The 21,601-nt window shown below is 37.0% G+C and overlaps 2 protein-coding genes across 2 annotated transcripts; both read right to left on the reverse strand.

Moving 5' to 3' along the window:
* Window positions 1–726: 726 nt before the first annotated feature.
* Window positions 727–1,645, reverse strand: LOC115526260 (olfactory receptor 51A7-like). The gene is given in 4 exon segments (XM_030333718.1): window positions 727–808; window positions 810–885; window positions 888–1,282; window positions 1,284–1,645. Coding segments are annotated over 4 exon segments (915 nt in total).
* Window positions 1,646–7,276: 5,631 nt separating this feature from the next.
* Window positions 7,277–8,216, reverse strand: LOC115525938 (olfactory receptor 51A4-like). Its single transcript, XM_030333366.1, is given in 2 exon segments — window positions 7,277–7,901; window positions 7,903–8,216. Coding segments are annotated over 2 exon segments (939 nt in total).
* Window positions 8,217–21,601: the final 13,385 nt, after the last annotated feature.

Here is a 21,601-nt window from a genome sequence, read left to right on the forward strand (position 1 = left end):
TATTAAGGTTGATAGATAGGTGGTTGCATAGAGAAATAGCAATCAGAAAAGAGGTGGGACAATTAGATATAAGAAGACTATAACCCCACGCCTAACGTCTAAGACATCTTATCTAGATTTTGTTGCTGCTTAAATCAATCAATAACTTGACATTTGAGGGCCTACTTAGTATAGGCAGTGTAGCTTTGCGTTCAGTCTCTATTCTGTCATTACTATCTTCAGGTTCCTACAATTGTTCAGAAATTGCTGAGTTGAGTTTTCATTGTGGCTGACAATGCTCATCAACCTTGTTATCACATAGTTTTGCCAGGATCCGATTTCTTTTCTTTTTTTTTTTATATATATATGAAATTTATTGACAAATTGGTTTCCATACAACACCCAGTGCTCATCCCAAAAGGTGCCCTCCTCAATACCCAGCACCACTCCCCTCCCTCCCACCCCCCATCAACCCTCAGTTTGTTCTCAGTTTTTAACAGTCTCTTATGCTTTGGCTCTCTCCCACTCTAACCTCTTTTTTTTTTTCCTTCCCCTCCCCCATGGGTTCCTGTTAAGTTTCTCAGGATCCACATAAGAGTGAAACCATATGGTATCTGTCTTTCTCTGTATGGCTTATTTCACTTAGCATTACACTCTCCAGTTCCATCCACGTTGCTACAAAAGGCCATATTTCATTTTTTCTCATTGCCACGTAGTATTCCATTGTGTATATATACCACAATTTCTTTATCCATTCAGCACTCTCAACAGGATCCGATTTCTAATCTGCTGACTCATCACTGAGTACACAATGGGATTCATTAGAGGGTACCAGAAGGAAAATATCAGCTATAATGGCCCTAATGACTGGGGAAACATTTTTGGCAAAGCGATGAAGGGCGGCCAAGGCACATAGAAGATGAACACAGCACAGATGTGGGAGATGCAGGTGTTGAGAACCTTGAGGCGACCCTTGTGTGAGGCAATGCCTAGAATAAGTTTCAAGATCAACATGTAAGACACAGAAATGCACCCCAAGTACAATAAGGATGTAAGAGCCACAAAGAGTCCATAGATAACATTGACCCTGTTGTCAGAACAGGCCAGCTTCATGACATCCAGGTGGAGGCAGTAGGAGTGGGATAGAAGGCTTTTCCTACAGAATTTCAGCCTCTTCAGAATAAAGGGGAAAGGGAGGACAAACATGATACATAATGCAGCAAATATGAGGCCGATTTTAAAGACTCTGGCACTGGTCAGGATGGAGGTGTATCTCAGAGAGCTGTAGATGGCTATGAAGTGCTATGGACATGATGAGAACTGATGACTCTATAACTGAGAATCCATGAATGAAAAACTCTTGTGCAAAGCAGCCATTGGGGGAAATTCCAGTGGCATTGAACAAGAAGATTCTCAGCATGGTTGGAAGGGAGGAGATGGAAAGTCCCAGGTCAGAAAAGGCCAGCATGGAAAGAAAATAATACATTGGAGCATGCAGAGAGGTCTCTGTTTTTATGAAAAAGAGGATAGTGCAGTTCCCCAGGATGGCAAGGAGGTACATGCGGCAAATGGGGATCAAAACCCAAATGTGAGCATGCTCCATGCCTGGGATCCCAATGAGGAAGAAGGTAGAGATTTCCATTTCAGAGGTGTCCAAGACTGACATTGCAGGAATGTGAGGGGCTCATAATATGAATCTCAGAAGAACCTTCCTGAAATGGCCTAAATAGGTTAGCGTATGCTTTAAAATGTTGGTGTGAAATCTTAGGATTGCACTTTTTTTTTCTTTGTATAAGAATTCTTGGACTAAAACAACATATTTTATAATATACTTGTAGGAGTAATAGCAGGACTCATATAGATAGGATATGAAAAGAAACATGAATATAGATTAATATGCAGTAATTGCTAGCAGATAGATATTTCAAATATTTTAAATGCTTTTCCTGATCTCATTATACAAGAAGGAAGCAGTAAATTTCACAGCTTCTGTAGCCATCTTTTTAAGGATTGTCATGCCTTTAAGTTTGAAACCTGTTTGGAGAAATATAGGATCAAAGAAGGATGTCACTTAGTACAATTGCATTTATAGTTATAAATGAATATTAATTTTTAAAAACAGTTTTCTTTCAAAAAATGGGGCTAGCAAGGGTTAACATCCATATCTAAAAGATGAAGGTAGACCTGTATGTCACATTTTATGCAAAAGTTATCTCAAAACACATTATAGAGCTCAATCAAAAAAGAGCTACAACAATAAATGTCTTTGAAGGAAACTTAGGTGGTAAGTTTTTGTCATCTGGGGTTGTGCTGTCTGTGAGGTCACCCCTGCTCTTTGTCTTCCCTCTGGCTTCATAGAATCTCATATAAGCAGATATCGTTTTGATGTGCACTAAATGAATGAAAAGTTATACCCTCAATGCAGAGGTATGTATAAATTAAATTTATAAATTTAATTATATGTATAAATTAAATCATAAAATGAATTTTATACAAAACCCACCTTCACACCATTGCTTAAAAATCTGTGAACTCATAGTTTTTTGTTAGAATTGTACAGTTCCTTTCTGTTCATATATAGAGAGAAAATGTAAAGAGATATTTAAACCTATAAAGAAGCATGCTGAGTTAGGACAGACAATAGAGCAAGTAACTCCTAGTGGTCCCTATAGCCTTCTCACTGATGCCCCTGCAAACTCAGTAGTTTTGCATGTCTGCACCCAGAAACACCTATACTAACCTGTGAGGCAATAACTTTACCATTCAGCAAACATGTCACCCCACAGCCAGCCAGGTTCCAGTACCTGCCTCTGAATTTCTCTCTGTGCCAGGTTAGTGATTCTGGCCTAGACTTTACTGGTTGCTATCATTTAGCAGGACTCTGGACTTCTACCATGCATTTACAGAATTGTTGGACTTTTTAGAGGGTTAGGGTAATGGCGTCCATCCTAATCACTTGGAAACCACAGCCAGCCAGATACCGTGTGAAATTTTTGCTTGAGCTGGTACAAAGGCAAGTGGCAGCTATGAACATTTGGAAACTTACTGGTAAGTTGGTAAGTGGTTGTACCCACATGGCAGAGTAAAGAGGAAATGGAGGTGGCATGCAGTCACCAGAATTTCACTGCTATGTAGGCACAACAGTCCATCCTGACCTGCAGAGTCTAGTCCTGCCTTCCTGCTGCTTTCCTATTCGCCCAAAAAGTGTTGGGGATTCCAGCTCAGCAGGCTGTACCCAGAGAAGAAGAAAACTCCCTGGAGGTGAAACCTCAAGAACCCAGGAGAGTCATTCAACCCCCTGTAAATGAGATGAACTAATCCTTTTAGCAAAACACCCCTTAAGCCTCCTCTGCCCCCTCTGGCAGAATATGCTCCTGTCTTCAAAGATCAAGAGCATCATGTGAATACTCTTAGAAGAGTTTCACAGTGTCTGATAACTATGCCTGTATGCGTCTGCCTCCTTCACTACACTTTACCCCCTTAAACTTATGTGTGTTCCTTCTACAAAGTGACAAGGTTTTGAACATTAAATTTGCATCTAGTATTTTCAAATATGGTAGTTTGCAACTGCATTCAGACTTCACTGTGGAATTTTATAAACATAGAGATTTCTAGGCCTACTCTAGAGTCACTGAATCTCTTTACTTGATATTCATGGTATAGTCTTGCATTTTCTTCGTATAGTATGTGTAGTTCCTATGATTATTATGTATATGAGTATTGTTTTCACTGTAAAAGTGAAATTGTCAGTTGCATTATATGTACTATGAGCTCTCATTAGACTTTTTATATTTGAATGGTGTAAGTAAAATTAACAATGAGCATTTTAAGATAAACGTACACTCTTCCATTAGCTTAAAATCAATATCTTTTTTAACTTTTTAAAAAATTTTTTTAACATTTATTTACTTTTGAGACAGAGAGAGACAGAGCATGAACGGGGGAGGGTCAGAAAGAGAGAGGAGACACAGAATCCGAAACAGTCTCCAGGCTCTGAGCTGTCAGCACAGAGCCCGACGCGGGGCTCGAACTCACGAGCCGTGAGATCGTGACCTGAGCCGAAGTCGGACGCTTAACCGACTGAGCCACCCAGGTGCCCCTAAAATCAATATCTTAAAACAATAGTTTTTGTTTGACTCTGATGCATTCATGAAAGCTCTACAGTTAGCAACAGTCCAGAGTTTTATCTTCAATATAAAAGGACCCAGTCAGAGCTTGAGGAAAAGGCCTGCACCCAATACTTCAAACTTCAAAGGACAGGCTCTTAGGTAACTTTCAGTGGGTTGAGTTGTGATTTCCAGAACTCTTTTCATTCAATAGACAATATTTCATGAGACTGTTAACCCAAGATCCAACAGAAGAGTTCATTGCATAGGACTGGCTGAACTGATGGGTAGCATCCTAATATGTTGTTTGGAATATTGTTGATGTTATCATCTTGTTCTATTTTCTGAATATAAGGAGGATTTTTCTTTCTCTTAAGCTATGTCCAACCAATCATAATCTAGTAGACTCTGCTTTTGTAAAATGCAATGAAACATTTTGAAGTTATAACAGATTCTCATTGAATCCTCAGTGTTCAGGAACTTTTACTGAGTGTCTTTGCTTTTCATACTACGTGTATTTGCATAGATGCAATAAGATCCTGTCCTCTTTTCACCAAGGTATGATTTGGAGGATTGGTTATGCAACCAAGTCCTTTCCTAGAATGTCATATTTGAAAATGTTGCTCATTTAATCAAGTATGACTAGTGACTTTTAGTGAACGAAGTTTGACTGTATAAAATCTGTGCTGACAAAGCCCTCTCAAATAAATCACCCTGTTACTTGGTTTATAGGCATAGCCAGTAAAACTGGTAAGGGAGATCACTTCCATGACAGGACAGGATACTGGGACATTTTGGGGATCTGAGTAAAGGAAATACTGCCCAAATGTATACATACCTGAAGGAGTAATTTGGTGAAGACAATTTCTTGGTTATAGCTCCCTATTCTGGATATAGCGTATGATAGCAGCTTTGAAACATCTAATCTGATTCTGTATGGAAATCTCTAGCACTGCAAACTTAAGAAGGCCCATCTGGTATATCATCATTCTTTCTGCATCTGTGTAAATAATGAGATAAAATCTAATGAAAGCCCAATCAAGAATAATCTTTCTTTGAAATTATATTTAATTTAATTTTTTAATGTTTATTCATTTTTGAGAGACAGAGAAAGGGACAGAGTGTGAGCAAGGGAAGGGCAGACAGAGAGGGAACACACAGTATCAGAAGCAGGCTCCAGGCTCTGAGCTGTCAGCACAGAGCCCAATGCAGGCCTTGAACTCACAAACTGTGAGATCATGACCTGAGCCTAAGTCAGAGATTTAACTGACTGAGCCACCCAGGCACCCCTGAAATTATATTTTATTTAAAATGGGGGAGACTATACAGGAAAACGTGTGCTTCCGTGGGAAGCTACATTTTTATAGCATGTTCTGATGGGTTATCTGATTTTGATATGCAGGGACTTGGTATTTTCAATGCTTTTGAGCTATTTTCCAACTCTGTAAGTCTCTGTAAGTTGTAGATACTAACAGCAACAAAGTAATTCAGGTAGGTAGACCAGCAAATAAATTCTGACTGGTGGAGGGTCAATAGGCATGTCTCACAAAGTGAAAGAGACTATTTGTAGTCATTTGCCAAATAATGTCAACATTCCTATCTATAAATCTATCTTTTATATGGGATCTCCTTTGAACATTTTGTATTATTTGCCTGGTTCTTTCATTAAAAATAAGTTAAATTAGATCTCTAATGGATGTTCATTTTATGCCATTGTGAGAACTATTATTTACCTTTTTTGAAAATTAGTCCTTTTAAATTTTATCTATCTATCTATCTATCTATCTGTTTATTTATTTACTTTTAGAGAGAGAGCATGAGAAGGAGAGGGGCAGAGGGAGGAGGAAGAATCTCAAGCAGACTCTATGCCCAGAGCAGAACCTGATGCAGGGGCTCAATCTCATGACTGTGAGATCATCACCTGAGCCAAAATCAAGAGTTCAATGCTTACCCAACTGAGCCACTCAGGCACCTTGGCTTGTTTGCCTTATTTATTTATTTATTCATTTATTTATTTATTTATGAGAGAGAGAGAGCATGGGCATGAGTGGGGGACAGAATGAGAGAGGGAGAGAATCCTAAGCAGGCTCCATGTCCAGTGTGGACCCCAATCAGGGCTCCATCTCATGACTGTTGGGATCATGACCTGAGCCAAAATCAAGAGTCAGAGCCGAAATCAAGAGTCACATGCTTAACTGACTGAGCCACTCATGCACCCCTGAAAATTGGTCTTAGTCAGGGTTTATATCTGTGCCTGAGAGAGAGGCAAATCATATACATTATAAGGAGTTATGACATTTAGAACTCCCACAGAAACTGGGAAGACAGGAAACTTTCTATGATGTATAACATAGACAGTGATATTTTTAATGCTCAGGAAGCAAATACTGAAACAAATGAAATGGATGAATGAATTAAATTCTTCTTATATTTTTGTTAACACTGCATGTGTTTATTGTTTGTTTTATTGGTTCTATGTGTGCTGATATCATTGTCCATTTCAATTTTAGTTCCTGAGGGCATAGGCATATTTAATAAAAGTCAAAACTATGAATTGGAGAGCACTATTTTATTTATTTTTTTAAGATTATCGATTTATTCTTGGTGGGGGGGGATACCAGGGAAAGGGGAGAGAGAGAGAGAGAGAGGAGAGAGAGAGAGAGAGAGAGAGAATCCCAAGCAGGCTCTATACTGACAGTGCATAGCTCAATGTGAGATTTGAACTCATGAACCCACAAGATCATGACCTGAGCTGAGATCAAGAGTTGGACATGTAAATGACTGAGCCACCCAGGCACCCCTGGAGAGCACTATTTTAAATGAAGAGGCAATCCTCTGTCACTTCTGATTGCTATCCAATTGTTAAATAAATGTATACTGTTAATTATCAAATGAATATATAGGATATCACTTTAAGTATGATGAAATTGACAAGCATATATTGTGTTCATGAGGCTGGTTAAAGCAAGCTAGGTGAAAGTGGACACAGAATACAATTTTATATTTATATATGAGCCGTACTCTTAAATCTTAATCCAAAAACATTGCAAGGCTGATTCTTCAATCTTAATAAACATGTTGGAAAGATGATCTTGTAAAGCAATTAATATATGGTGTGATTCCTTGTTGATTCATTCTGCTTGTTCTGTGTCATTCAGTGATTGAGTTTGCATTGTGGTTAAGCATCGCTGTCAGCTGTGTTTCTGACACAGCTTCCCTAAAACCATATTTCTTATCTGTTGGCTCTTCACACTGTATACAATGGGATTCATCAATGGAGGTACCAACAGGAAAACATCAGCCATGAAGATCCTAACTATTGGGGAGCTGTGTTTGGCAAACCGGTAGATAACAGTTAGAGAGAAAATGGGAACATAGAAGATGAGCACAGCACAGATGTGGGACACGCAGGTGTTGAGGACCTTGAGCCTTTGTTTCTGTGATGCTATGCTCAATACTGCTTTCAGTATCATCATATAGGACATGAAAATAAATCCTAAGTCTAGGGTGCCTGTGACAGCCACAAATAAGCCATAGATGACATTGACCTTGTTGTCAGAGCAGGCCAGCTTCATGACATCCTGATGGAGGCAGTAGGAATGGGAAAGGAGGGTCTTCTTACAGTATCTTAGATGTTTTAGGGTCAAAGGGAAAGGGAGGATCAACAGAACATTTTTTAAAGAAAAAGCAAGCCCAATTTTGGTGACTCTGGCACTGGTCAGGATGGAAGTGTATCTCAGAGGGTTGCAGATGGCAATAAATCGATCAAAGGACATGATGAGAAGAACTGATGACTCCATAGCTGAGAATCCATGAAAAAAATTCTTGGGCAAAGCAGGCATCAGGGGAAATTCCTGGAGCATTGAACAAGAATATCCTTAGCATGGTAGGGAGAGATGAGAGGGACAGTCCTAGGTCAGAGAGAGCCAACATGGAGAGAAAATAGTACATGGGTTCGTGCAGAGATGGTTCTGTTTTTATGAAAAACAGAATGGTACAGTTCCCCAGGATGGCAATGAGGTACATGAGGCAAATAGGTATGGAGACCCAAATATGGGCATGCTCCATCCCTGGGATCCCAATCAGGAAGAAGGTAGAAATTTCAGTTTCAGAGCTGTTGACGGTGAACATGACAGGTGAATGAGGGAAACAAGATGAGAAGCTTGGGAGAGGCTTCCTGAAGTGCTGCAAATAGACTGGCTCAGATGCCTGACTCTACCATTTTGGAATCATTGAGGTATTGTGAATCCAAGGGATATGCACATAATTCTTAGGTATAAACCTAAATGGAGAAACCTAGGAAGAGAAGTATTCATCAATGTCCATTAAAAACAAAACTGAGAGAGAAGGAAAACAAATTTATATCAAAATTGAACATTACAACAGAGGTTATAATAGGTATAAGTTCTATACAAGAGCTGGTTGGTCAACTAAGATAATTATATTCCAACTGGAGAACTTGAAACTTTCACTTTTTAATGTAAATATTATACTTTACATACTGTTAATATTTCAATTAATGTGCATAAAATTCAGAGATAAAATAACATATTTTATACAATGTCTTCTAACGTAGACATAGGTTTTTTCCTTTATTCTAATTTCCTTTTATGTCTTTCAGAAACATTTGGTAATTTTCTCCACAAAGATCTTATCTTTTGTAAAAAAATTTTTTAGAATCCTTATGCAATTATTTATAAGAGTATTTATAAGATCATTTATTCTCTATTACTTTTCTATTTTTCATAATGATTACTGGTCACATAGAGGAACACTGCAGATTTTTGGCGTAGAAGCCTGTTAAAGCCTGTCTATGCTGGCCATTCTCTTTTTGTCTCCTCCTTCCTACCATAGAGTCCTGAGTGTCTCCTCATCTTCTTTTTGCACCTTTGGCCATATATACACACCTGTAAAGAGATCCTTCAGTAAACCCTCTTCAATTGACTTCCTCATGTGTCTCTGTGTCTTGCTGGCACATGGTCTTTCATTCCTTTTAGTTAAGATTTTCTTCACCTCCTCTCGTCTTTAGGCTGTTATCTGCGGTGCAGGATGGGGATTTGCAATTAACTTATTTTGCTTATAATTTAGTATTCTTAACCTGAAAAGCCATGTTTTTTCAGCGTTGAATATCTTCTGCCATTATGATTTTCAACATTGCCTACTAAAATATATCTAGTTGGAACTTGTTGAAACTTCCCAATCTAACTTCCTATTTAGATTGCTTCATATCTTCAAACTGTTCATTTGTTTTTGTTGCATTTTGGTGAATTCTTTAGTACCACTTCTTATTTACTAATTCTGTTTTCATTTGTTACTGGTCCCAAATGTATCTCAACTATTGAGTTTTATTTCAATTACTCTATTTTCTTTTATAATTCATATTTATATTTTCAATTTATATCTACCTACCCCCATAATTTTTCATTCATTTTATTGTTATTATGCCACCTTCAAGTTTTGAGGATCTTAAGAATGGCTGCTTCAAAATTCATTTTATCCAAGGGATACAGGAGTACTGATGCATAGGGGCACTTGTACCCCAATGTTCATAGCAGCACTCTCAACAATAGCCAAATTATGGAAAGAGCCTAAATGTCCATCAACTGATGAATGGATAAAGAAATTGTGGTATATACACAATGGAATACTACGTGGCAATGAGAAAAAATGAAATATGGCCTTTTGTAGCAACGTGGATGGAACTGGAGAGTGTGATGCTAAGTGAAATAAGCCATACAGAGAAAGACAGATACCATATGGTTTCACTCTATGTGGATCCTGAGAAACTTAACAGGAACCCATGGGGGAGGGGAAGGAAAAAAAAAAAAAGAGGTTAGAGTGGGAGAGAGCCAAAGCATAAGAGACTGTTAAAAACTGAGAACAAACTGAGGGTTGATGGGGGGTGGGAGGGAGGGGAGGGTGGGTGATGGGTATTGAGGAGGACACCTTTTGGGATGAGCACTGGGTGTTGTATGGAAACCAATTTGTCAATAAATTTCGTATATATAAAAAAAAATAAATTGCTTTAGTTTTTCTTTTCTCATCAGTGAATGCTATTATTGAAATTGTAGAGTTTCTTTTTCAGTGTTAGTCTTCATACATGTTTCAGAATTTTACTTGTAAGCGCACCTTGAGTGAAAATTTCCTTGTTTGTTTGATGATTTATTTTGTTCATGCCCCATGTTTAGATGTGGCAGTTGACTCTTCCTCACTTCCTTAAGGTTGTCAACTGTACTAAGTCTTTTTATAACGGTTAAAGGATACTGTTTCAAATGAGAGTTGAGGACGGTTTTGCCCTTCCCATCTCCCACCCTCAACTATCTCAAGACCTGGCTTGTTATGGGGAATAGATTTGAGCTGTGACAACACCTATTTCTACTCTCCATGTGGATTAACAGCTTCATGTCCCAAGTAGGGTAACTTAGACTGGTCCCTTGTCAAATATAGAGCACTGTCGTGCTAAGTCCCATGCACATGCTGAGCTGCCAACCACCAATATGCCTCTAGACCAGGAGCCACATTGGTTTCTGGATTCAACTTCAACACATAATTATGTATTTTACATGGCATCTCATCTCTCTCTCTCTCTCTGTCATCTATCATCATCCATCTATCATTTAACATCTATCAATTATCATGTATTTTCTATGTATTTGTCTATCTAAGGAGCATGGCAGTATCTCTTTATTTTTTTATCTTTTATTTATTATTACTATGTGTGTAGAGTAAAATGGAAATTGACATACCAAATTTAGCTCACTATACCTATTGAATAAAATTCTCCATCAAAACTTCAATACAATTTAAAAAATATAACCTGTTAATGTTCAAGAAAAATAGTTTTGAGAATTGTTTGATCATATGCTATTTGTAAAATAATGAGTTAATGTATTAATTTATTCAATGATACACTAGAGCTAATTGCAGGCTTCATCATCAATTTCTGTCATGAGCAATTTGATAATGTCTCTCAGATCTGAACTATTTAGGCCATTTCTTAGTACTTCCATTCTTATTTTACATACATCTTCAACCATTTTGTCACAATGATTCTGTTGTCATGATGGAAAATACTTAAAAGCTCATGTTCCCTTTTTTCTTAACTATTTTTTTTCCCTGGAATTCATCTCTCCTATAATCTCAAATGCCAAGCATTGTAATCCACCTTCAGTTTTCTCTAGGCTATTGTTGCTTCTTGATCTTTCACTGCCTTCTGAATGAGTTTTCTGGACGAACCCCACCTCCAACTTCCTGTATTTATTTTCCTCTACCCAAATTACTTCCACTTCTGGGTTGTCTATAAACATTTTAGTGACATTTATTCCCCTTAAGAATGAGATGTCTAGGAGACAGACAATTAGAAAGAAATGCCTAGGAAGTTTTGCATTATATACATTATTTGCATTTTTTAATAAAGTAAAAAACCTGTCAGGTGTTTGGATGTTGTTCACTTTAGAGTTTGGCAAACTCTCATACAAATTCATAGTAAAGTAATGAATAAACTGTACTTTCAGTGACTAGTTTGTGATAGCTGTCTGCCTACACACTAATCCAGTTGTGTCAAATCACACAACAACCAATGAAGGGCTATCCGTTAGACCTAGTGTCTTCAGATTCCCCAAACTTGCTTCTGACGTTAATCTGGAAGGAGTAAGATTAATGTTTAATGAAAACTGAAGTTTTATTTTAACAAGGATTGTGTAAGGGGTTTGCTTGTTTGGTTTATGTAACCACACGGAGTTATTGGATCATTCCCTTTAGGACAGATAGCATCAAAGCATGTTTACTGTCAGATTTGTTGAGCTAAGTGAGACATTTGAGAAATGTTGCTTTGCTGCCCAGCGTCCCTCTTCTGCCTAGCTTGTCTTTGAACTCACCTACTTCCATCTTTACTTCAGCACCCTTCCTGCCAATGTCTCCATCCTGCTGCAGGCACTTCTTCCTGGGCTGTAGAGGGACTCTGCTCTTTCAATTTTCTCCTAGATTATCTAGCAAACTTTCTCCCATACTTCATAGGTTGTCAATAACTTAGCACTGGTTTTGCACAGTAATCATGTAATAATTTTGAATCTTTTAATCAATTTAAGCATTTTGAGATCTGAGTTATTAATTTTTCCATACCAAATCCCATTAATAACTTCATGTTTATAAGTTCTCTTAATGTAAAAAACTTGTTTACTGATAAATCAAAAAAATGGAGTAATAACATTTTCAACAAGCACATTATTTATTCTTCACTATCAACCTCTACTTCTCCTAAATTTATATATATAATATATATATATATATATATCTTTAGAAAGTGCTATATGTCTCTGGAAGAGCCATTTTATTTGCTTTGAAGTGTGACATTTTTAAAGAGTCTACAAGAAAATAAAACACTGCACAGAAAAATTTCTAGTATGTTGTTTTCATCTCAGAAGGGCCTACCCAACCCTATTCTGTACTTTGCAAAAAATAAAAAATGCAGTGTAAGTAACAGATACAGAATGTCTTTAAAGGATGGATTTAGAATAAAGTTTACTGTTTATATGGAAGTTTTAAATAAGGTTGTTTATCATGTTCTTTAAGTTAAAGGTAGAATGATTTCAATGAAGTCATTGGGACTGCTTCAGGTGGACTATATCCTGATATTGAAGCAGGCATTGAACAGTGAAATCATGATAGCTACCAGGATTAGAGACGCATCTTGTGGTACTGACTGATAAGACATGAGGGTTTTCAGGTTACCAAGGTGTGGCCACTGCATTATTCTTTAAGTTCAAAAAGAGATGAACACAGGATGAAGTCACCCAAATCCCATTTGATAGACACAACAAGGGTTGATCATGACAGTTTGATTCTAGTCCTTCTACCTGGATGCCCTTTTAGCATAACAAAGGCCTCTGGGGATGAGAACTCTGGAAATTATCCAGAAGGGTTAAAAAGCCCCCAGACAAGTCCTTAAATGAATTAGTTCAAGGAACATTCAACTGAATTCCCATTATGCATATGAATTAGCCATTTATGTTTAAGGCCCTAAGAGGCCTCTCCTGTTGCTCCAAGCAGAATTGATTCCTATGTCACCTGCAATTTTAGAGACTCTGTAAGTGGCTTTTCTGGAAGAGTGTCACATTTTGTTTTCCAAGGTCATTATGTTTGTGCCTGTAATTGAGTGTTCAGATTCAGTTTTGCTACTGCTGGTAAATGCACTTTGTACCTTAAAATAAATATTAGTCTTCTTTTCTCATTCAAGAGCATTTGAATTTATTTTTAGAAGCCAGTCAAGTATGCTCTTTTAAAAAAAATTAGTTATTAGTTTGTGGGTGTGCTTTCTATATTAAAGAATATAGCCTTCTATTTTGATGTGCTTGCAAATAATTTTTCTTCTTATGTCACTTGCATTTGTCTTTGTTAGTGATGGTATCATAGGCTGAGTTCTCTTTGAATCAAATACTGGGGTGAATATTTGTACGCAGAGTTTATTGGTTGAGTGCTCTCAGGTTAAAGACTTATGGGGAAAGAATGAAGTAGTGGAGAGAACTTTGAATTCCATGCAATGGTAACAAAGACTACACTGCCTTGGCAATCACTACCTCTAATCTTGCCGAGTCCACATATGTGAGGACAGAAACACAACAACCCCTGTGATCTATTTTGGGGTGGGGAGGGGGAGGATGTCACAGTACATATAAAGGCCTTTGATTCAATGTATATATTGAATATATGAGAAAATCTCCAGCAAAAAAAAATATGAGGATGGAAAACATTAAAAAAAACAAAAAATCTAATCTACGAGTTCGTATATCATCATTTTAATGGGAGGTCCTGGAATAAGGGTTACCTAATTATGGATTTTTAAAAATCCATATTAAACATATTGTGAAATTTTAAAGGAATAATGATAAAGATAGAATGATAAATGATATTAGAGAAAAACAAACATCTAAAAATAATATGTTTGCTACAAAGCAAATATAATTAGATGTGGGTAAGATATTGCAATAGCTAGATAAGAGTTTAGAAGACAAAGGGGTTAATGTTTTCTAAGTACTTAGGTGTAATTAATTTAACCTAAGAAGTTACTCGAGGATGGTTTCCAGTAAACTAAGTGAATTGATAGAAGAATACATGAACCCTAATAAGCAATGCAAAACCATAAGGTAATTAAAGTAAGTCCCAGGAGGTCATTTGTGCCACGAGCTAGAAAGCTTCAAGTCTAGTTTGGAGAAAGACTAGGAAGAGCTCTAATAGGGCAATATCTAGAGGAATAAGTGGATATCTAAGATTTGTATTGTACTTAAAAATTTTAAACAATGTAAGGTGATTAAGGGAAGATAATTCAAAGAGAAGAGAAAATTAATTTAAAAACTGAAGAACATTTAAGTAGTTATGCAAATAAAATGGGTATGCAATAATTATGTACTATGTATATGTCCATAGTCATAAAATTAAGACTATTATTTGTATATTTTCAATTTAAAAAAAAAATTTAAAACTTTTATTCATTTTTGAGAGACAGAGAGAGAGAGAGCATGAGTGGGGCATGGGCAGAGAGACAGGGAGACACAGAATCCGAAGCAGGCTCCAGGTTCTGAGCTGTCAGCACAGAGCCCTACATGGGGCTGAAACTCCTGGATCAGACCGCGAGATCATGGCCAGAGCTGAAGTTGGGTGCTTAATGGACTGAGCCACCCAAGCACCCCAGTATATCCTCAACTTTAAGGAAAAAGTATGAGAAGTTTCTCTGTGGTAACAACTTGTAAGTAAATATATAGTCAGTCAAAGGAAATTTCGTGGACACAAATACACTAATTTTACTAGGCCAGGAGTTAATATACATACTTATATTTCTTTGAATAACAAATACATCTATAAACATATTGTTCAACTGTTTAAAATAGTCCATAAAGAATTCAAAGTAATGATACAAACATAAGAACAGGGATTTCTGTTTTCTGGTTCCACATGTAAGGGGCTTGGAAACTGCTTCTCCACCCTAACAAATAAAAACAGAAGTGACTGAAAAATCAACAGCTCTTGTAGAAGCACTAAGAGAGTTGAGAATGTAGGATAAACCCCTGTGACCAAATTGGAAAGACAGAAAAGTGCACAGAAGGAGTCACAGTTTACTGGAGCAGAGACTCATTAGCAGAAATCAACTTGGGAATCAGTGCTGTGTTAGGAAAACCTGAAATGATAAAGATTATAATATAAATTAGTGAAATGGAGAATAGAAAAATAATTTAAAAATTGATAAAATAAGGAATTGCTTTTTTGAAAATATAAACAGAATTCATAAACCCTTAGCTAAAGAACAAAAGAAGTTTAAAATCAAATTAGTGTCATCAAGCAAGATAAATATCAAAAAAACTACACATAGGCATATTATTTTCAAACTACAAAAATCAAAAATAAAGAAAAAAATCCTAAAGCACTCAAAGGAACAAAATAACTTACCTATATGGGAACAAAGATAAGAATTACATGTGACTTCTCAGAAACCATCTGCTAAATTTGGGCTTAGGGTTTTTTTTTTTTTGTTTGTTTTGTTTTGTTTTGTTTTGTTTTTCCTGGATCCTTGAGATGTAAAGTTAGGTTGTTTATTTGAGAGCTTTCTTCTTCTTTAAAATAGGTATTTATTTCTACAAACTTCCCACTAAGTACTTCTTTTCTTGCATTTCATAAGTGTGGTGTGTTATGTTTTTATTTTCATTTGTCTGGAGTTATTTTACAGCTTTTTAAATGTCTTTTTTAAACCTATTGTTTAAGAGTGCATTTAATTTCCATGTATTTATGACTTTTGCTGTTTTCTTTCTATTATTGATTTCTAGTTTCGTTGTGTTTGGAAAAGATACTTGGAATGAGAATGATTTCAATCTTCTTAAATTTGTTAAGACTTTTTTGTGACTTGGCATGTGATCTTATTAATAAGTCACTCATTTAGTTTCTTAGGTAAACTATGTATCAGCACCCAGCACTCAATTTACTTGAGAAATGGGTCAGTCTTACAGGTGGCTACTTATCCGAGTCTGCCCTATCAGATTGCAAGGTGCACCCTGGGAGAACCAGAAACAGCATCACTGACATGTGTCACACCACAAGTGATGGAGCCATATCTGAAATTGGCAGTCCAGGGGCATCTGGGTGCTCAGTTGGTTAAGTGTCCAACTTCGACTCAAGTCATTTTCTCACGGTTGGCAAGTTTGAGTCCTATGTTGAGCCCTGTGCTCACAAACATATTTTTAGCATTTTTAGCATTTTTAGCATTCTGTGTGTTCCTGTAACTCTTCTGTATGGTTCTTAGAGATTTTTCATATTCTGATCTACATCTTCACTATTGTGGTTGCTACTCTCTTCTTCTCTATAAATTCCAGCTCTTGTGTTTTAAGTTTACTGATAAGGGTGAGCCCATGAAATGCCAGGCCCTTACCCTTGACCCCAATAAAAGAAGAACCCGAGGCCCACATGTAGGAGTGAGCTCTCTCCCCTCCCTCAACTTGAAAAATCATAAAGATGTGTAGTGAGTAACTTTTAGTCAACAAATATCTAAAATATACATTTTTAGATTAACATAGTTTAAAAATAGGCAAAGGGAGAGATAGAAAATCCAAGTAGCCCTACAAATGTTTAAAAAGATAATCTATAATTACATTTCTTCACAAGTAGTTTCAAACTTGAAGAAAACTTGAGAAAATAAATCACTTGATAGATAATAAATAGAACACAGAGATTTACAAACAGAACACAAGATTTCAGCTGATATGATAGCCTTTGAAACCACACAAAGGAGTACAAATATTAACTCTGCTACCTAAAAGCTGATCTGCTTTAAGCAAGTCATTTAATACTGAAAAGCCTCTGTTTCTTTCTGTAGTTAAGGAAATTAATAATATTCATATATTTGATAGTAATGGAGATGGAAACTGAGGACTGGGTTTGGTAACAGTAAATCACGATTGATAACAGCTGTTTTACAATTATCATTACATTCACACAGACACAAAAATTGAAGCAGAAACAAAGACCCATAGACACTGAGAGAAGATGATTCAAACACCAGGCTTTATTGAACATAAACTTCCCAGACCTGGAATTACCTATGCAATGAGGAAGACACAAAGTGAATGGATGTGGTTGCATGACTTGCCCTGCAGGAGCCCATCCTCTGGTAACCACACAGACACCTGTTGCACTGGCCCCCAAGGACAGGGTTTACAAGGCACTGCCTCTCTCCTCCTATTTCCACCAGTTCCTGAAGTTAAACCAAAGAGAATAAAGTGACTCTGTGAAGAGAGGGGAAATAGGATAGAAAATAGATGGGGCAATAAGGGGTATTCATTACTTCTGACTCACCCCCAAAACTCTAGATCCCTGCCTCTACATCACTTCCTCCTGACAAGTGATCTTAATCAAATTTCTTTCTTCTTCCAAGGACTGCTACTCCCTTTCTTCTTTCAAGGACTGCTACTCCCTAAACATGATACCATCCAGTCATTGTCCTTGCAAACACAGGCTCAATAAGTCAAATTGGCTTGCCTTCTCTTATACTCTGAAAACATACCAGGTCTTTCTAGGGCAATAAAATTTCCACTGGTGCTCCTGTGGAGAATTGTAGCTGTGTCCCCATCCTTATCTTCTTCATGGCTGTGAAAGACACCATATTTAATTGATACTTCTCTGCCTTGGCAATATTTGGCATTAAGGAGTGGTGAAAGAGAGGGTGTAAGGACTGTGCCAACCATGATCTTGGCCTACTACCAGGTTCACAATTTAATTAAACTTTAGCCTGGTGGCAAGATGTGATAGAAGTCATAGGTCTGGTTGGTCTTTCTCAAAACTGACAAAGAAGAAAATATGAGTGTCTTTTAATTGTTCTATTGAAACTATACTTTAAAACTACCCCTGGATAGCCATTTAATAAAGAAATCATGCCAACCATATGAAAAATCGTCCAGTTAGAAAAAAAAATCCTAAATTATTTTCAAACTCTGCTATAATTTTATAGCAAAACATGACGAAAACATAAGTAAGGAAAATTTCAGGGCATTCTCACTGATGAACATAGATGTAAAAATCCTAAACAAAATATTAACAAATTAAACCTGGCAATAGATAAAGGATGGTAGGATCATCTGCGTGGCTCAGATTGGTTGGTTAAGTGTCCAACTCTTGATTTTGGCTCAGGTCATAATCTCATGGTGAATTCCAGACCGTAGTCAGGCTCTGTGCCGCCTAGAGCCTGCTTGGGATTCTCTGTCTTCCTCTCTCTCTGCTATAATACTTACCAAAAGCATAACATATAGACTTATTTTATAATAGGCCCTCAATAATTGCATGAGTTTCACAAGTTTTTATATGATCCCCAATTTCCATCCTTAACACCTGTTATTTGATTTTTGTTTTTACTGTAGGCCTAAAGCCCACCCAACAACCCTGCTCTGTGGTCCCAGGTGTGCCATGTAATTTACAGGTCCAATAAATAATAAACCATTTTTTTTCTTCAAAGTTTCCTAATGGTTCTTGCTGAGGGTGTCTTGCAGTCATCATAAGAATCACAAAGGGTCAAACACAGCATTAGTTACCAATAATAGGCTGAGACCAGCACAACATCAATAAATATAATAACAGATATAAAAATTGGAAATAAGGGAGAAAGAAGCTAGCATTACTTATGATGGTGTGATTGGTACCAAGTAAGGCCTAAAGATTATACAGATTATGTATTATAAATAAAAATAAGCTTAGCAGTTTCTCAGACAAAAGACAAAAAATAAATTGATCTTTATGTATCAGTACCGAAGATTTAGAAAAAGTGCTATTTTAATTTATAAATGCTATTCATATTAGCGTGAATTAATATCAAATACTTAGGAATAAATATAATGTAAGATATATGATAGCTCTTATTTTAAAAGTTTATAACCATATTGAGAAAAAAATAAAGATTTGTTTAACTGAGGTCTGTGTTCTTGGATTGAAAGACCTGGTAACCTAAAAATTTAAATTCTCCCAAAATTGATCTGCAGATTTCATACATTCACAATGAAAGTCACAACATATATCTTTGTGGAAATTGATAAGCTGCCTATAAAATTTATAAGTAAATGCAGACAGGTGGATAGCCAAGGTATAAGCTAAGAAAAGGAATGTATTGGGAAGCCATGCTCCAGGATAAGCACAGTGGCAGTAATGATGAACCAGATAATGATTTTTGCCTTTACAGAATTTAGTATGGAGACGTGAACCCTGCTATTGCTTAATAAATGATTATCAAGTACATAACTGATGAATATCCTGTTCAGTGAGAAGCTGCAAATACCTTGTAACAGAGGGGTCTCTCTGCATTTAATTACCACAGCTCTGCATGGATGCCCCTAATGAAGCTGCAGTTTCAGTATTCTTCTGGGTTAGAGTAGTTATCATGCATTCATTCTCATGCTCATTCCAAAAGAGAAAACTGTTAACAGTTTAAGGAAAGGACTGGGAATGGTGGATAGAGGTAGGGACTCATAATCATATGGGTCATAATCATATACTCTTGGCACAGCTGTGATTAAAGGTTGATTATATTAATTTCACCTCCAGGGACCCATCAGACTCTGACACCTATCCCCAGTTTTCTATCCTAAGATAAATCAGGAGTGTTTATAGAAAGGTGGAAGTATTCAAGCCTCACTACTCATGGAATCAAAAGTTTTCAGGACCTGAGTTTCATGGAGTATCAAAACTGCGCCATTTGTAATCAGGATATGTGTGACCTTCAGAGGGAGATGGGAGCTCTTCTCAGGGGAGGGATGAATCAAAGACAGCCAGAACTAAAAGCAGAGAAATGAGAAGACAGGGGCAATGAAAAGACTGTGGGAAAAAAGAAAGTTACATGGTGAAAGGGCACAAATTTAGGTGAAACAAAATAGAAGAAAATGGCAGCAGGGAACAGATTAGACAGGATAAAAATGTTTAGAAAGTAAATTAAGTGGCAGAGAGAGAGATAGCCATGGAGATAGAAACAGAGGATATGACTTTACCTACAATGTAGGAAAGTTTAGGCAGAGAAAGACCCCATGAAACTGGATACTTTGGGAAACTGGCCACTGATTGCATGATTAAGCATTCATATGATGTAACTGCCTTATGTGTAAATTTCAGGTAAGTGTCCATTTTTAAATTACAAATAAACAGCTAGTAGATTTTGGCACAGTGTACGTTACTACACAAAAGCTAAAGAGAGTAAAATCATTAGGACAATGCACGGTTTATGCAGGAGGATAAAGTAGGTGTCATTTTCTTTAGAAGTAAACAATTTGAAATGTATGACATATAGAATTGTGGTAATATCATAATGTTTTTTTCAACAATTTTAAGATAGGCCAGTCAGTGGGCAGAAGGCAGTTTTTGAGGACTACAGGTAAGACCACAGAGATAAAATGATGTCCTTACCCTCAGTGGCTCTTCCTTAATTCCTTGGAATATGTGAGTGTGTGATGGAAGTCTTTTTATGCTCTGCCCTTGAAACGTCTTGACATCCGTCTCAGCCTCTTCTGACCATTTCTTTTTCAATTAGCAATGATTAAATTATGTTAAAATAAATCAAGAGCCCTGTAGAATCATTGCTAATGACATGGAGTCATAAGAAAATGAACAAAGGACAACCATAAAGGGATGAGAAAACGTGAAAGATATGACAGATGCTCAGTGAGAGAGAGGACAAGAAAGATAACAAATAGGGATATTCCTGTCTGCTCCAGCTTTAAATCCATGCACAGTCCTGCAGCTGATTTTCTAAACCTTGCAATCTGAATTTAGAAGGCTCAGATCAGGGAGAAAGACATGTCTGAAAACCAGAGACCTACTTTATTTTCTGTAACTTCTCTGAGAATTAAGGAAAATGTGATTTATATCAAGGTTGAAAAATAAAGCATAGGCTAATTTCCTGGCATGGGGTAAAGCAAACTACTTTTCTTTTTTGGCCACAGCACAACCTCTTGTGTGTGAGCACACCCTCTTGCACTATATACTTCAATGTTAATGTCTGGAGTATTTTCATGAGCTGAGCTTTAGAACAGAAATTAGAACAAACGTTTCTGAGTGATGAAGAAGAAAAAAGAAAGCCACCCAGGGACTTTAGTAGATTTTGAAGACTAGAGAGAACAATGTTGCTTGGGGGTAAAGAAAAAGAAATGCATGGAACTCATATTCTGCCTGGTCCATGAAGAGTGGGGAGAGTTGCTGACTGCTTTCTCCAGGATAAGGGCCCCAGTAAAAGCTCAGTTTGGAACGCTTGGGACTGGAGAAGAGGACTAGGGAGGTGCCCCACTCCCAGAGGATGGGATGCCTGGACTTGGAGGAAAAAGGAGAAAATGACAGATCTGTCTTATTACAGACAGCTTCATATTTCCTTCTGTTTCTCAGCTGTAGATTCTAACCTAAAATCTTCTCTGGAATAACAGATTGTTCAGTCTGAGAACTTTCAGCATTCACACTATAAAATGGGGATCAGAATCAGTCAAGAGGGGAAAATTTAAAAAAAAGTTTTT

Source organism: Lynx canadensis, chromosome D1, assembly GCF_007474595.2.
Source record: "Lynx canadensis isolate LIC74 chromosome D1, mLynCan4.pri.v2, whole genome shotgun sequence".
In the NCBI taxonomy this organism is placed as follows: domain Eukaryota; kingdom Metazoa; phylum Chordata; class Mammalia; order Carnivora; family Felidae; genus Lynx; species Lynx canadensis.